General features: G+C 30.9%; 1 protein-coding gene across 1 annotated transcript; it reads right to left on the bottom strand.

The window, feature by feature from the left end:
* Positions 1–1,953: 1,953 nt before the first annotated feature.
* On the bottom strand, positions 1,954–19,341 carry LOC140667665 (clotting factor G beta subunit). The gene is made up of 5 exons (XM_072895807.1): positions 19,199–19,341; positions 11,398–11,575; positions 5,869–6,173; positions 4,391–4,542; positions 1,954–2,124 (listed from the first exon to the last, which is right to left on the bottom strand). Exons 1-5 carry the CDS (start codon positions 19,287–19,289, stop codon positions 1,954–1,956), a joined length of 897 nt encoding a protein of 298 aa, XP_072751908.1. The 5' UTR covers positions 19,290–19,341.

Below are 19,341 nucleotides of genomic sequence, written 5' to 3'. Positions count from 1 at the left end.
GATGCATTATTTCCAAATATTCATTTCTGATAATCAGTATTTTCCTAATAACTAAACCCTACATTACACTATTAAAACTTTATGATTTCAAATTCCAATGAGATAGAACGAAATCCTAAACTGTCATTTTCATTTAATTACATGATAGAAATGTGTTTATTGTAAAGATTATTCTTATTATGTTTCTTCTTTATTTTTCCAATTTTATTTACAATAAATAATAAAATACTGTTATTCTATAAATATTTTTATAAATAAACTTTCTGGAAATATATAAGTATAATGCAAAAGTAATATTAATATAATATTAAAATAATACAAAGTAATATAATAACGTTATGGGAACTATATACATATATGTATATGTATATAATTTTACAAAAGTTAAATATTATCACATATACTAGGCATATATTACAGGAATATATAAGGTATAAATGACTAGATTAAATATAATCTTAAACAAAGTTGAATTTTTTTATACATATTTTTTCATCCAATATTTTTTATCATAATCATCTTTTATATAAATAATATAATTACCTCTCAGTCACATTTTGCTTTTTTAAATCAATCCTACATGCATCAATACAGTTCTACTGAATGTAAATGGAATTTTTAAATTTATATTTTATTTCTCTCTTATATTTCAAGTATTCATTTAAAATAGATAATTACTTTGTATGTGTGTGTGTGTGTGCGATAGCATTGTATGATTTCATTATATTGTAAGAATTTAATACACATACGCATACATGTACGTGATGATTGCATGCAGGTATTTTTTAATAAACTTCCATTGTTGAATTCTACTTAACCGAAAATAATTTTATAATTGTTTTTATCTGTAACATATTTTTTCAGTCGGATAATGAATTTTAGCAAGTACGTACGCTAAGTACTTAGAAAAATTTCAGGTAAAATTTTGTCATAAACGTATATTTCGATATAATATTTCACGTATTATGTATAGTATTTAAATATTGCCTTTGTTAATTTTAAAACAGTTTAAAATATAATCGCTTAACATGTTTTAAAATTGTTTTATATAAAAACGATTATTTTATAATATTTGGTAGGTAACATTTAATCATTAATTATTTTGCAATAGTCGAGTGCATGCGATTTGATAGAAACATTATCTAAATGTTCTATACAACAAAAATTACAGATTGCACTTTATATATTTATGATATATATCAAATTACGGCACACTTAAAGTTTAAACATTTACAAAATACAAAATACGTACAAGTCTATGAAATTTCTTGTAATGCAAATATATAAATATTTATCATGATTGAAATATGTATATGTATATTTAATCACAAGCAATTTATATATTGCATTAATATTTTGTTCACAACGATATTGTTACATAATAGGTTTTGAAAGTAAGCAGAGGGGGAGAGAGAGAGAGAGAGAATAATAACCTAATAATAATATAAACATATCTTACAAATAATTAGTAACGATTGTCGTATTTGCTATTCAATTATAGTAATATAAATAATAAATATATTTTATCAATATGACGGAATATTAATAATATTATCACATAACTGTTCTTAGAAATCAGGAATTCGTTTTTTATCGATGACAACAGATTAACTGTTTATCCTAATTGACTAGCGCTATGTAATTATATGTTTAATCAATTTGCTTTTTCTACATATATTACAGTTATAATTAGATGCATATCCAAAAGTTTTGAAAACATTTTAATGACTTTTTAAGTCTTTTAAACGTTTTTAAAAATTCTTAATAATAATCTCAGATTCTAAGTTTTAAAATATTAGCGTTATTGATATAGGCAATAAAATATATAATATAGGCAATACAGCTTGAGAAAAATTATTAATTTGAGGTAGTTACTTTAATCATCGACACGAATTTAATTCGTTCTTAGACGGAATTATACCGATATAAATCATGTGTTTGTACTTTCTTCCATTATCGACCAGATTGAATCTCTTGCGTAATCCAAGGTACAAAATCCGAAACTCTGGTATAAATCCCAGGAAGTCGTGGTCTACTGCAGCCTATACCGTTCGACACGACCCCGATTACCATCAAGGGTCCGGTAGGATGACTTCTAATCATCAGGGGTCCGCCGCTGTCAGCCTATAGAATAAAATACAGGATGTGTGCAATGTCATCTCCGCACATTCCATAAGCTTCCATAGTTAAATAACATGGTTAAACGATGCAAATTTCACTTGCTTTAATATAATTGTAGGGTTGTGAGAATATCCATTACGGTAAATTTCGGTATTGTTCTACATACGCGAATCATAAATCTCGTTGATGAAAATTCACAAGTTGGAAATAACGGGCTATTAGGCATAATTTATTGTTACCAAGTTATGTATTAAGTTTACTTAACTGATTGATTCAGATAACTATTTATAAGTTGTTTTTCTCTTTTTTACTTAAAAAATTTATTGCCTCTGATGCCTTGTAAAATTTTTGAAGAAAAATAATTTTAAATAAGTTTTAATAGAAAATATTTCTCTTGCTCATTAAAATATTCCTACTGTCGAGAATGATTAATAAAATATAATACTTTCTCTGATTCTATACTTTCTAATTTTGTAAAAATAAAGTTAATAAAAATAATGTATATAATATTGAGTTGACCAAAAAGTAATATTGTTATTTTTTGCAATATAATTAAAAAATCATTACATTTGGTTAAATTTTCTTCAATTGACTTTATTTTGAAAATAGGTAACAAAAAGATATATTTTAAGGCAATTATGTTTTTTTATTATCACAAAGAAAAAAACATTGTACAAACTATTGATTTTCATTTAAAAAATTTTCTATCTCGATTTGTATCATAGTTTTGAAAATAAAGAAACATAATTGCTCGAAAATGACACCTTATCATTTATTTTTTTCAAAATAAAGTTCATTCAAGAACATTGTATCAAACGTAATAATTTTTAAAAATCACGTTAAAATTTTAGCTTTCAGAATATGTGCATATTTTATAGTTTAGAAATAGTGCTTTGTAAAACACAAAAATGTCGTGTATTGCAAAAAAACGGCATTACTATTTATCCAAACCAATAAATAATTATATCTTGCAGTACAAATATATTAAAATGATATCTACATATAAATATTAAAGAAATAAGTTGCTATTTTTCGATACACTTGGAATATTATAGAATCATTTATAATTTCAATCGCGTTACGTTCGATACATAGTGAAATCAATTTTTATAGTTGCCAGTCCTAGTTTTCGCGTAAACGAAGTAAACAAAAAAATCTAGCACATCTCAATTCCCATCGGAACCCTCAGTCCTATTGTACTTTTTCCTCCTTGATATATTTCGAAGCAATATGTTCTTTCTCGATTGTTTTCCCGGGAATATCTAGAGGAAATAGAAATTGCTGATAAGAACGCGATGACGACACGGAGAAAACTTATCGGGGACAAAAAGGCGAGGGGTAGTATTCTTATTTTTGTTCCGACAGACGTCGACTTGATAATGTTACGGTAGGATTCTCGTGGAAAGTAGTTCTCCTTCGTACAAACTATTGCCTTAATTGGCGACGTGAATTTCGTGCGACAGGGCAAGTGCATTGTCTATTCCCATGAGAGAGAATGCGATATAAAAAAATTACAAGAAAATCAAGATTGATTTACAGATTAGTATAATACGTGTATATATACATTCCTTTTAACGTAAAGAAAAAATAGCACGATTTTTATATGAGTGTTTAACATACACATGCATATGCGTGCATTGATATAATTCGTTATTAATATCTTTCTAATATCAAAAAGCATATGAGCAATATAGCTTCAATTCAATTGTCTATTAAAAAATTGCGTTTTTCTTGCTCGTTACAGTATCTTTCACTTGTACAGCACACATCATATCATTAATGTTAATATGAATTTTGTAAACAAAGTTCTTTAAAAGATTTTTGAATCAATGTTCTTTATATATCTTATCGTATGCAAACAATGAAGGCGATAACGTAGAAAACTCATACAATATTTGTTGTTCTTTTAGTAAACGTTATCACTCTTTTTCCGCGATGCCTGTTCCAATTTTGCATAAATATCAGTCGACGCTAGAGATCCGCAGAGCGAGGCCGATGCAATTATATACGATCCAATTACCGGGAACCGGTATCATCCGGCATGGTCGGCTATCATGCCCGAACAGCATTGTATGCGCATTACCACGGTATCGTGGATATTTATTGAAATTCGCGTCGCGCCCGTCCGACGAACCATGAATTCCGTGATCGGGCGATTGACAAGCGGCGCCGAGCGAGCAACGATGCGCAAATGCAAAAAATGTGAATGCACACGCGAACATTTTGCACCCGAAGATGAATTGTGGCAATAGAATGCCTTTTTACTTACCCAGCAAGAATCTCTCTTGCCTTCCTCCCAACCGGCGCACATCTGCTTTGATTCCACGTGGATCGACTTGTTCTGACTCGCATACCATTCGCTGCACACACTATTTGCTACCACGCGAACCTCTACTTTCTGCAGCACGTCTGCTCTCTTGTCTGGAACATAATGGCAATCGTATTCAGTATACGCAGCAACTTTTTTTCATCGACAAAAATTTTCGCATATCCCGAGACGAGATTTGTTTTAAATCACTAACAATTTGAACTTTGTTAATTTTAACTTACAATTAATTGAAATATAAATAAATGTTATTAATAATTGTGCAAATAAGGACTGTTTGTGCCGACAATATTTAGCTTAATTAGATAAATTTTATTTTCTCTATAAACGATAACAATAATAAATGTAAATAAAGGATAATAATATATGTAAATAACAAATCGCGGTAAGCTAGATATTTGTTTAAACTATAGTGTTGGGTAGCTCTGATATTCAGGAAAACTCGTAATTTATTATATATAAAATATTCTGTAACTGTGATTTTGATACATTGGTAGAAAATTAAAAAAACTTTTTTCCAGAAATAGCGCAACTTAATGATTTTTGTCTTATGGCTATGATGACCTCTTGGCCACTTTATTGATTTCAATTTGACGTACTTGAGAATTTTGACACTCAGAAATTTTTATGATTATGGCAATTTTGGTGCATGTTTCGTCACTTCGACATTATCGTGTTAAAAAAAGTGACCAATTAATCAAGATTGATTAAAAGATTGAAGAAAATTGATTAAAATTTATTGAATTCAGGCTTACAATCTATCTCAAGTAATTATGAACATAAATTGATCAAAAATCTTCATATTCTAACATCTATTACATTCTAATATGGATTTATTTTTGCGTGATTTATGTTGCAATCGCGTATTTGTATATAAAAAATGCCCACATTGCATATTTCGAAATATGCCAATTATTATTAATTGATAAAAATCGGAATTTGAAAACGCTTGAATATAAATATTGATGAATATCGTTTTGATTCTGATAGAAAGTTCCATTAGTAGAATATTTATAAGTCAAACTTCTTTCATTTAAATAAGTCAATAAAAGACAAGTATATGATAAAATGCTTAAGTTAAATTCATTCTATATTTATTATATTGCTATTTGTGACATAGAAATAATATAATAAAATTCGATTTGATTATTTTGCGACATGATTTTCCTTTAATTTTGGAGTTTTTTCCAACAAATAATAAATAATAAATAAAATATTTTAACCTTCTAATCACGTTAACACATGTAGCATTATTATAAAGCATATTAAAAAAAGTTTTAAGCAACATTATATATGTAATGACATCTTATCTGATGAGACATCAAAATTCTGTTCGAATAGTTGACGTAATCAGAGCTAATCTCACGAAACACAATCGTTCCATAGTTATAATCGGAAAAGAGGGACAATTATTTACTCACATATGTTTTTGTCTTCTCCGAGCCAGCCCCATCCTGCAACTGTGGCCTCCATACCACCGAAAGTGCTATATCCTGGTGTTCCTGTGGCCACAGGTAAACATGCGGGTTTCACGCTGTCCGACCAGCTGATCGGTCTTGCAAGTTCTAGCAGAGCAATATCGTCAACATACTTGCCGCATTTATGACTAGGGTGCAACACCACGTTTATGACGCTCTCGTGTCTTGCGGCTGGTATTTCTGGAGCCCTTAAATTGTGTGCGCCTAGCGTGACGCGCAATTGTCTCACTGGAATTTTATTCGTGCCGCTGAAATTAAAGTGAAGACGGATTCAATTTGCGAATGATACGGCGTATTATCAGCTAATATATTTGATTATGGGTAATAATTTTTATTACCATATAATTAAATTATATTTTATATTCATAATTTTATCAAAATATCTTGATTTTTCTTTTTTGTCCTTTCTGTCTTTCTTTAGAAAAAACCTATATACTTTACAGAATGTAAAAAATATTAATTACACGATTTGGAAAACATAGTATTGATGTTAAATAATGCTGTAAAGATGTGCGCGGGTGAGAAATAAAATCCGTGTATCCATGTTTTTGTTTTAGAAAGCAATGCAATGATTTCAAAGTAAACAATAACACAATTAAATAACAAAGAGTATTTTATATGATTTATATATATATTATATGTATATAGAATCATATAGAATCATTGCTAATTGCTCACAGTTATTACTTGGCAAAAATTGAATAAAAAAATTAGAAGTGAAAAGAATGAAGATATAAGTATATTGGTAACTATAACGGCTTATAAAATTCGACCAAAAAATTTAACATGAAGACTTTCATTCGTAAAACCTCGAAACATTCGGATTATGCCACCTACATGAATTTTTGTGGTTACCTAGTGAAAACAATGAATGAGAAATAAAATAGTGTTGCAAAAAATTGATATTTGCGTCTTAATGCGAAAAACGCAACGATGTTTTTATCACTTTCTTGTTTGTTTTAAATCGCGTGTATGCATTTAAAATTTTTAAGGAACAAAAAGTTATTCGCGGCGATTAATATCTCGCTATCACTCGCGCCCGTTCATGGCCCCCTCAATTGCACCAACGAATTCCGGTTCTCTTTCGCAGTTTCTTTCCCAGAAACGTCGGTAATTATTTAACCGGGATTTTTGTGCCGCTCGAACGTCGCGTTCGCGTCTGCAAAGCTCTCTTGAATACCTGACCCGGCCGGAGTGGCTTCAGTTAATTAATCGGTCTACGGTACCTCTGAATAATTAACAAAATTACGACACCCCCTCCGTCAAGACTATCCGTTGTACCCGTCTCTTCTCCCTTCTCCACCCCAAGGTTCCTTCACTATGTTTCACGAGCACCCTACCGTTCCACTTTCGTCAAGCAACCCCTTCCTCCCTCACCTTCTCTTCCTTAGGAGTTTATCGCGGAGTGTTTTCTAAGTTTCTCCAGCCCCTGTTTCGCCGCGCCGCTCCTTACAAAGCCGCTTTAATGGACCTTTCCATCGTCGTCGAATCCCCGCTATTGTCCCACGGCTCGCGGATTATACGGTTTACTTTCAAATGCATCTCCTTCTCTTCTTGATGCTGCGCCTTTCCAATTAAAATGTGCGACCGTTCAGGCGTTGCATCGAGGAGCACAACGATTGCAGCAATGCCATTTATTTAGGCAAACTATAGCGTTGACATAAATGTTGGCTTTAAATAGGCCGATATTTTGTTAACAAAAAATTAATTCCAAATATATCGCAACATTAGCATAGAAATTGAGATCACATATACGCTTTATTATATTAAAAGACGCGGTAGTGTCTCGATATCAAGTACATGCATAACAATAATGACAGAGCATGTTTCAATTTTTTTTTTTAAATACATATTTTTACGTACATTTTTCTTAATAAGATTATCTTTAGGAGTCATTTTATATTGATGCAACGTATATATTTTTTATAAGTAATATTTTATGATTATTAATAAGGTATGTATTATTAGTATATCTTATTTGTTGTAAACCGAATTGCATTTTGTCTATTGATTTTTACAATGTATATGTATGTATATATAATTCATCTATACAATGATGAGTGAAATACACGCAAATCCAAATGCAAAATGTAATCGGATTGACAATAAATGAGATATTAATATGTGTTAATTAATTATTAAATATTTTACAATGTCTAAATATAGAGATGCATGAAAATTACTTTGCTTTAATCCCAGATCAATATATATAATGAGATTAAATGAAATCAAACTTAATCTCACTATATACACAAACACGCATATATATGCACCCACACGGACTTACTTTAAACTTATTATTTTTTTCTCTTCTTCATATTTTTACATACATCTTTTTCTATTTATTTAGAAAAGACAAGTAATGAAAAAGCAGAATTAGGTAACGTCGCTCTTTTGCAATTATTATAATAAAACGAGGCTTAATTACTGAGCATACACTGTTGTAAATAAATTACACATGTGCGTTCTCCTTTTATTGTACGAGAACAATATTTGCTATCCGGGAGTGCGACAGCGGATCTATTTTTCTACATACTGGTGGCTTCGTTAAAAATTAATTGGATGCTGAATCGGTAAATCGATTGGAATTAATTTCGGTTCGGCTCGTTAAATATCGTGCGGCTCTCCTGGCACCACTATATCGGCATCGCGACGCAGCCGTGAATTACGCAACGTTGCACGGAGAATGACGTTAGCAATAAGGTACTGTTGAACATTAATTTACCGTGCGATATGCCGAACGAGAAATATCGACTCTGCGTCGCTAGGCTGCCAGTTCTTGTATCGCCATACGGGTATAATTCATACCTACTCGCGTGACGATTAATCAACCATATTATTCATAACGGGCATTGTATTAATAATAATTGGTCGCCGCGCCATCAGTTTGATAGAATAGCGCGTGATAATTTGTTTAGGTTATTCGCTAATCCAATGAATTCTATTTTGTGTGCAGCTAGTTTGAGTTATGGCAGTTGTACGCACTATTTTGAATTATATCTACATTTTTGTCGGATTTTAATAAACAATATATTTGTTTTCATGCATAAATTCATATCTTTCTGCATGTAATTTACATAATCAGTTTTTGTCAGTCAACAATCATTTAGGAGATTTAAGTTCTGCAACAAAGATAATTATATGATGATAATATTAGTTTTATTTATATTAAATGAATTTTAAATTATACATAGCAAATGATTATTCACTGCTGCATTATTGAAATTTAAGATGAAAAAGTAAATCGTAACGAAATTTATTCTGTAAGCCTTCTTTCACGATAGATACAATGAGACAAATCATCAAGAATCTAATTGCCATAATTTAACGCAGTGAATGTTAAGTATCATCGATGTTAGAAATAATCTTATTTTTGTATACTGGTAGAGAAGGAAAGCAGAGAAAAAAAAGGCAAAGCTAAAAGTGAAGGAGAGAAGGATTTAATAAAATATGACGAAAGTCAGACAGTCGCTCTCATTTTCATATTCCCTTGCCTCGCGTCTTGTTACAATGTTTTCCGTGCATTTTGCATGGCTGCTAGCAATTACTGAGTGGTCTGTAATCTACACGCAATCATGGTTTACAACGCCAAAGCTCGGCGCTGAATTCTCTCTACAGTCGCTCGCTACCCCCGGAAGGCCCCTATATATCGCCCTCTCCATCCCGTTCCTCTGTAATCTGTCCAGTAACCGAAAGGGATACGCAATATCTGCACGTTTTGTTGCTCACACAGCTATAGGTCTGTTCGCCTGTTTAATTATATCTACACGAAAGGTGTCCCGCATATATCACCGCGGAGGTAGTAAACTCATCTGCTACGCAATAATAGTGATTGTTATCCATTTAATGCACGACATAATCATTCGTACTTATTATTACATTTACTCGTTTAGCCAAAGCCTAACCAAACTTGTTTGTTCAAAGATAGATGTCGTAATATTTTTTCAATGATCGACACAATAATTGTTTTGCTGATAACAGTTAGATAATATAGAAAATAGAATATTTAATATATGTATATGTATATGTGCATTTCACTATAGTTTGAAAAATATATTATAGCATATGTATATGTGAAGATAAAATATATTTTTTTATTTTTCATTTCATTAATTTTGTATAATTAATTTTGATATTTTTATTTATGTATTCATTTTATATTAGAGATTATTTAGAAATATTCTCTCTTTTGTAATGCTAACTTTTGGATTATTATCTCATATTAAAATGAGATTTAAACAAAATTAATTTTTATAGTATCCATACAAATATGTGTATTCACCTTTCTGTCTTTGCTGTTTCTCTCTTTCTCTCTCGCCAATATTGTATGTATTTCATTAGGAGCAATTTGTACTTATTGATTAGTGAGTAATAGTACGAAAAAATTTATGAGAACATAATGCTTGCTGTGAAAGATTTTTTTGTTTTATTTGAACTTTGCTCTTGACATACCAAGACAATAAAAATCGCATACAGACACACAATTGCACCTATCTGCTATATCCGTATAATAAAGGAACGCTTCCGCGATGTTGTTTAAATTTTACAGTGACTTTTATATTGATCATAATTTTTCTACATGCATATTACAGTTACTGTTTAAAATGTTTATTCGTGAATAAATTTAATAGTTTTTCATGCATATTTTTTCCGTCCGCAATTGTGCTTTTTTATCATAAATTTAACTTTACGTTAAAATGAAGTTAACGAATTATGAATAAAATAAAGTTGAATAAATTTCACAATAATCATAGATTTTAATAATCGCACAGACAATATTCGATATGTAGATCTAATCGCAGAGAGAAAGAGAAAAAACAAGAAAGCGAGCAATATTTGAAACATATTAATAATATCATAATAATTACAAAAAATCTTGCTTATTATTAACAACAAGAATTATTTTACATTTTGAAATTAATTTTTCTTTAATAAATATATCGTGATATAAGCTTTCTTTAACATCAAACATCTCACCACTCCATTAAAATCAAAATACTATTAGTCACAAAATTTTAAGAAAACTAAAATGTAATAAAATATTTTTTATAAAGTCAGATATGGAACACTTTATAAATAATTTCTGAGATATAATAATCAGGTATCACAACCTTTAGCGGATTTAACAAGATTTAATATGCGCATATTCCATTAAAAGTTGTCAAGAAATTGTAAGTTTCCGATCGACCGTTGAAATTAAAGCTTACTTTGTAAAGGATTTAGTCTTTAGAGTCTGGGTATTCTCTCTGTTAATAAAGGGATGCCTCTTTTGAGAACTTGTTGCAAAAGTGTATAAGCAAAATTAAGAACATAATATTTTGCATTTACATATATATATATATATATATATATATATATTATACACACACATTTGCATATACATACGACACACTCTATTCTCTATTATTCACCCCATTTTTATATATACCATTTTAATTTAAAAAAAATGTAATTATAATATATATTACTTACGAGCATAAACAATGCGCGGCGCTAAGAATAAATCTGGAATTCAGAATGGAACCTCCACAAAAGTGTCCACCCTTTCTCGTAATGCTCACGACAAATGGAAATTCTCGTTGCTCTGCGTTCTGACCTCCGACAATTCTCGCCTCTCGTATCCCGCTTCTACCGCATGGAACATCTGCGACTAATATCAAATACGGATTTCCTCGTTAATACTCGGTAACGATTAATTGCCTCGGCGATCTCGTTGCAACGTCTGGCACGATATACAAAGCCATTAATGTCACATCGATCGATAGCATGATCTTAGATGTCGTTCTCTTTTTCCTTTTTTGCATAAACGAAGCAAAGATGAATATCGACATATTGAGAGTATCCAGAGAGTCGCCAAATTGGATGACGTGCTGTATAATTTAACGCTACTTTCAATGTTTCATCTTGTTAATATCACTTTCTTTCTAAATTATTATATAAAAATTAACTTATTATAAACTTTTACGAGATTAAGATATCGTTTCTCTTCATAATAGTATATTTTCTGTATTTTCATTTTTTTGTATATTTTTTATGCAAGAATTTTAAAACTGGCATTCGTGAATTCCTGCATTACGAATGTATAAAAAAGAATTTTATGTTTCATGGCTTTTATCCTATCCGCGTATCTTATTTATTTTATGCTTTATTTATTCTGCATCTTATCAACAAGGACAACTGTTTGCAAGTTTATGAAAGAAATTTAGAAAACTAGCCGAATCGTATTTGCTACTGATTTAGATACTGATAATATCGTCATATTATGTTTTGATTATTCCGAACCATACGGAGTTACCATGCTCTTGTTGATGAGAGCATATTGACAGCTTATTGATCGTCTCTAGTATTTGATGATTAATGTTCGTGATATGGCTTCAATGGCTAGAGCGACTTCCGCACATAATAGAAATCTTGACAAACGATTGAATGACATTGTAACCAGTTTTAAAGATGAATCTATAGTAGATTTTAATAGCGTACACTCTATTCATATTAAATTCAGTTGATGACAAAGTTTCGTTGAAGATATTTCGCGAGAGTTAATATTTAATAATAATATAATTTTCGCTAAACTTATTTATATGATTTATTATTTTTTATATTAAAAATTAAAAATAATGTCGATTTGCCACTCTTAGAAAAATGTTAAAGAGTTTACTTTTTATTTACCTCACTTCGTTTCACTTATATTTGTTGTTGCTATCAAAGTATTTAATTAAGAACTTTAGAATGAGGAAAGCTACATCAATAAATTAAGATTAAAGAAAGTCAAAGAAACATCAACTATGTAAATATTTATTGATAAAAAAATAAAAAATATAAATATTTCATTTAAAATAAATTTTATTCAGTTATAAATGAATATGTTATCACTAATAGATGCAGTCAAAATGAAGATATATTCGACTGCAATTGGCGATTATAAATCGTTATCATTACCGCGAGCAATAATCATAAATTGTTTTCGTTATTAATAATATGCATCAATTAATTAGTATACACAATTAATTTGCCCCAATTACAACAAATCGTAATTGACTAAGTCATTGCAGAAGGAATGTAAAAAAATCTTTATAATAGTATTTATCATTTTTTTAATTAAATTGTAGCTTCACATAAATACAATTCAATATAATTTTTAGATTATAATTAGTTATAGATTAGGTTTAACAATTGCTATATAATTTCCAGTTTCCATAAAAATATCTTTCCAAAAAAAGAACAATTATAATTAAATTCTGATTTGCTATTGGAAAAAGTAAATAAAAAATTTGTGTTTTTATAATCGATTCAATTCTGTTCTTGCAAAAGAACAAGCAATCGGCTCGATTAATAATTTAAAGTATATTCAACGAGAAGTATTCTTTTGATAATAACGTATTACCAATTCTTTTTCATTTTTTTTTTTTTTCTAAAATAAACTTGTAGGAGAATTAGTGAAATTACATTCTTAAAAATCAGTCTCGATGTTGTGCGGCGGCGTCTGTTAACGGCGTTGCATTTAATTGAAAGCTGAATCGCTGCGTTACCGGAATGTTAACCGATTCGAATGAATCCTCTCTGGTGGCGGCACGGCGTTGGCGTCGCGCGAATTTAATGCCCCGAGCAGATAGGGACAGATACGGCGGATCTGTCACTACAATTCCTGCGACGCCCCTGCCTGCGTCCCGATTCCCTCTTCTCTCCTGCCCTTCTCCCTCTTTAAACCGCCCACCCCTCCGAATCAACCCTCCCCTCCCCCTTCTCGTTTCACGCCCCGACTGATTAATTGGACCTCTACGCCGGCACCACCGCGCTTCCCATCCCCGTCGCTCTTCCACAACGGACGAGGAAAGGACGTCGAAGCGGCCAGGATGGCGGGAGGGCGAAGCGGGTGGCATAGAATTCGAAGTCGCCTCTATTCCGAAACGCGTAATAGATATGTCAAAACCAGCTCGGGGACGCGATCATGATAATACGAGCCGATGCCTCGGTTTGGTAGCCGGGTTGAACGCCGAGCCGCCCCGTTTATCCTTTCTGGCCGGATCGAATTGTGTTCAGGGAGTGTCGAGAAAAAAGACCTCTCTCTTTTCGCGTGTTTTTGGGAAAATCTGATCGTGGCTGTAAATCGGCGATATCTTGGCAGCCCAAGTCGCACTACGCTTGTGTTGTATTGGCAATTTGGATTCTGCAGATCTGTGCGGTCATATAATAACGCGAGGAATATTGCAATGTCGCTCGATCATTTTTATAACTGATTGGGATGATTGATAGAGGAAAAAATTTGAATGCTTTACTATTTTTCTTAATTTCACAAATTTCTATGATCAGCGACTTTGTGCACGTAATATTCTTTCTCTTTTCTCTCTCTCTCTCTCTCTTGAATATCTTAGATACGAATGAGATTAAATTCCACTCGATATTGATTCTTTGCCAACAATAAGATAAATCTGGAGGCAAACATGGACATCTGTCGAAACAATTTTGTGTTCGATATCTCATCTGAAAAATTAATCGAGATAAAAATTGTTACTTGAAGATTATTCCCTAATTATATCAAGTTTTTCTTGTGCTAATTTGAAAAAAAATTTGTACAGTAATAGATATGACATTGTTAAATTTATAACAAGACTATTTATCTAATTTTACTCCGAATCAAAAACAATATAATTATATCTCACCTATAATTCGATATCCATCTAATAAGGTTTATAAATTCGATATTTTTTTCTATACACATAACATACAAATTTCTTATTAAATGTATATAATATAAAAAAAATGCTATTATTTTCATTCGACAAATATATAATAAAACAGTAGAATAGAAAATAAAATAAAAATTTGAGATAATTGTAAATCGTTTCAGAAAAAATATACTAAATTTTGCACATATGCTAAAAAATCTCCAGAATTTGTATTTATATCATTGAAATTCATGAGTAAATATTGCTAGCTTTTTCTATCAATAAGTTATAAATTTACTGATATTAGAACTTTGTGGAGCCTTCTCTTGTAGCCTCGTGCGGATTAGAAGCCTGATACCGTTCGTCATAAATTTTGACATTGAAACAATCACTTATATAGTATGGAGAATTACTGAGCTTCGTCAAGATCACGTACTTGTCAACTTTCGACATTTGACAAGGCTATCCACATCCATTTTTCTATTTCGTACGCACTCACCTTTCGCCTACATAAGGTCTCAATATTTCGAAAACGCGACTATCTTTTCAGTTCTTCATCTATCATGTACATATATATATTATAAGTAAGCTTATTCTTTCAGTTTCAAGCTCATTGTCAGTGGCACTGCCATAAAAAATGCTATTACTTTTTTTCAAATAGTAAAATACATTTTTTTCAATTTTCAATACGTTTATATAACGGCCGTATATGCAGGCGAAGTAACAGTAACGTAATTTACGCGGGAACGTAATTTGTTTATCGAACGAAATAACGGTAGCTGCCCGCGAGTCGAATAGTTCATGCGAGGAATATTTTTCCATGTAATACTGATTATCTTTTATTTATAAATCGTTGGATTTATAAAACGAGTCATCTGTTTCCGAATTTCGGGAAAATATTTTAATAATGCTCAGGATATATATTTGCGTATAAATAAATAACATACGCAGAATTTCGAGACATAGAATTTCAAACAATAATATAATTTGTTTAATGGGCGCCAGATGCTGATTACGATCTGTCGAGTGATAATAATTATCAAAATTTTATTCAGTAAGCGACAATATGAAAGATTAATTATTTTAAATGTTGTACCAACCCCGCATAACCTCGCGGTTGATTACTCAGTCACGAAGCGTAAAATTAATGCCCATAACGATCAGTGTAATTGTTCAGTGAAGGAATAGTTGGTAGGCAGCTGTCGATGTGATGAATAAACCACGTTGCTTCGCTTTCACATAATATAGTGCTTAAATATTTAATGGAAACGACCGTTTTATTGCCGGTAAAACAAATAATTAGCTTTATTAAATTCACCCAGTCGCTCTGTCTGATATTTCGCATCAAAGAGTGAATTGTAAACGAGATAATGACACTCTATACAATCTACATTATGCACCAGGACGTGTTATTCAAATAATCTATCAACGTGCTGTCTCTGGCACGAGGGCTTTTTAGGACGTAAATCAACATGGGAGACAGTTTTTTGCGGCGCGTTAATTCCATCATTTTTTCCAAGCGTATGCATTTTATTCCGATCGTTCGGCCGGTTGGCCGTTGAATTCTGACACGTGGAATGAAATATTTACCCGTTCTTGTATCTACCTGTTTGAATAAGTGGAAATTTCATCGATATTAAACGACACGTTATAAATGATGCCAAAATTATTGAAAAATATATTTCATATGTAAAAAAATGTATCTCTAAAAGGAACTATTGTTAAAAAAAGGGATTATCTTTAAAATTAGTCTCCAAATATATACTTGTTGGTAACTCTGATTCATATAACCACGCACAATTTTTTCTCTAGTTTGAAAGCTTTTACTTTGCCTCGATAGAATGTATGGAAAATTAAATTAAATTTAAAATTTACATGTTTGCATGAACATATGATTAATATAAATAAGTATAACAAGAGATATAATATATTTACAATCAGATAAATTACAAATAGGACTAGAATTATGTGATAAACAAGCCTTATTAATCATATTAGATCAATAAATTTAGCAATCAATAGCATCAATAAATGTAACATTTTCGGTACATGTATACTTAACATTCATCTACTATATCAAATATCTAAACCATAATACAAGTATAAAATATTTCCTTGGATGTTATCAATAAAGTTAAATATCGAGTTTCACTTTATTTGATTAAACTAAATTATCAATGTAATCGAGAGAGAGAGAGAGAGAGAGAGAGAGAGAGAGAGAGAGAGAAAGAGAGAGAGATATTACTATTAGTGAAAAATGTAAACTGAAAAATTTGAATTATATGAAACAATATCTTTTACTTTAATAAGTACTTGATTAAAGCGTGAGTGCGAGAAATAATCAACATTATATTCAACAAATATTTTTTGAAAATAGATATTTAGAAATATTAAGCTATGCCCGGATATATACATAATTGATTATACATATTTTCTCTCATTTTATATCCCCTTTTATTGTCTCATTCAGTCTCTCTCGTTAAGTCATTCCTGGGTATTGGGGTTGGAAAGCAGCAACGGAGCGAACGTTCGTTACGCTAAAGCCGAACACTAAATTCGGTTTATTAACTTCCGGTGTTGCAGCGTAATCCGCAAGCTTCTATTCCGAATTCTCCATTGACTTCCGCTCACCGTCTAGTGCCTCCACTTCGGTTAAATGGACGCCACCCTACCGAGAAACACGAGGAGCGGTCGTCGTAGCGGTTGAACTTGTCGTCGAGAGACGGCGGCAACGAGCCATTTCATAAAATGCGCATAATATTATGCATCCTATGTTTCAATTACCGGAAAATACATTTCAATATTTCCTGTGCCGATTTTTGAAATAAAAATTGTCGATTTGCAAACACGCAAGCCGCTTATGTTTCGCCACCCACTTATTTATACCAGTTACTATTGATGTTATTTAAATTTTATTGTAATACTTTTTTTTTTCTTTTACAGCTAAAAGATACAAATGTAATCATCGAATGGTAGGTGCATGCTAAAATGAAAGAGCAATTGGCGGGTCGCGACCTCTCACCATTTCAGCTCAGCTTCTTTCTTTTGTAAGTAATCTAATAATCTTATTATTGATTAAATTCATTATAAAAATGTGAAAAATAAAATCACGTTGAAATAAGTAAACAATTCTACAATTTAATAATACGCGTGTTTCATTTGTTGTGATAGATTTGACATTGTTTTTTTTTTATAAAATAAAGGCTTTTAAAATAGCCTTAATAGTATTTTAGTATGTTAAGTTTAGTTTTGTTGGACACACAAAGATTTTTTTACTAATTTTACTTTATTTATTTTCTGTAAGTTAATATTTTTTTATATTACATGAAAATATTTAATTGGTACGAATTTGTTTACGAATAAAAATATGAATTACAGAATAGTGTAACAGATTTGAAGAGAGACCTCAACATTCGTTAAGTGAGATACGCAGGTTAAGATTAAGTTGTAATAATAAATAAATGAGAAAAAATAATTATTAAATTTCAAAAGATAGTTATCTGGAAAACTCTCTCTCTCTCTCTCTTTCTCTACTAGTAACATAAAAAAATTAACATAGAAGATCAGAGTCACATTAATTTAACGAAAAATTTCTGATATCTACACAATATAGATAAAAAGATACAACTGGTATATTTGAAATTAAGATAATACAATTACCCGAGTTTCTTGGAATAATATCGAAATGAAGTATGTTGCATAATATACCACGCAGTAAATAAGTTCTCGAAAAATTAATTGCAGGAATAGTTGGCGAGCTTCTCAGAGTTTCGAGGGAACTGACTAATACAGAGTTTACTGTAGATGTTGTAGTTTGATAAAGTAAGTTTACTACCTAAACTTTGAGAACCACAGAAGAGGCCTTAGGTTTCCACTTCACGGATAGCTACGAAAATAAGTGCGCAGGAGTACCTTCTGCATGTGCTAGTACATGCTTTATGTATATTTCGTTATTACTATTACAGCGCGTAATAAGACACAGTACGCGGCATCATATTTCGAGTTGCATGCTGCAGCGAGAAGTAATATTCGCATAATTGGAAAATAAGAAATATAATACACAGGATTAACAATATAAAATGCGTATAATTCATATGCTAATAGCCCTGATTAAAATGAGTAGTTTATTAATAAAGCATGCTAAAAAGTAATTTTTCATAAAATTGAGTATTCAGTAATAACGTATTATTAGTTGTACACAATTAAGAATAATTATTAAGAGATATTAAAAATGTTTTTTTTTTATAAACTGTATTTAAAATGAATTTAACAGTTTTTTATTTAATTAAAAAATTAATTGTTATAACATTTACATATTCTCCTCATCCTTAGGCAATTCCGAAACTATCGTAAGATTACTTCATTTCTTTAGAAGCATATATTTTTTTCACCGAATGAAAAATGCTCTTAGAACTTGAAGAAAATAAGCAATTTTCTCGTTTTCTTTCTGTAGATATTAAATTTTTTAAATTACTTTTATAGACTTTAATCATATTCAAGTATATTTTATATTTTGTGTCTTTTTTACCGTGAAGCGAAATTACTCGTGTAAAAACATAATAACCTGGTATGATAAAAATATATTAATATACCCAGAATTTACTTACGATTAGTATATTCGGCTTGAATCCGCGTGAAAATCCCAAAGAATAAAACGAGCGCCGACACGATGACTCTCGAGTGCACTGGGCTAATCATCTCGTTTCGGATCCGCTGCGCCTTTGTCGGAGGGCACTCAAAAAGTGTCGTG

Source organism: Anoplolepis gracilipes, chromosome 7 (assembly GCF_047496725.1).
Source record: "Anoplolepis gracilipes chromosome 7, ASM4749672v1, whole genome shotgun sequence".
Lineage (NCBI taxonomy): Eukaryota > Metazoa > Arthropoda > Insecta > Hymenoptera > Formicidae > Anoplolepis > Anoplolepis gracilipes.
The sequence above is the reverse complement of the archived record's forward strand: the minus strand, read 5'-3'. Positions and strand labels throughout refer to the sequence as shown.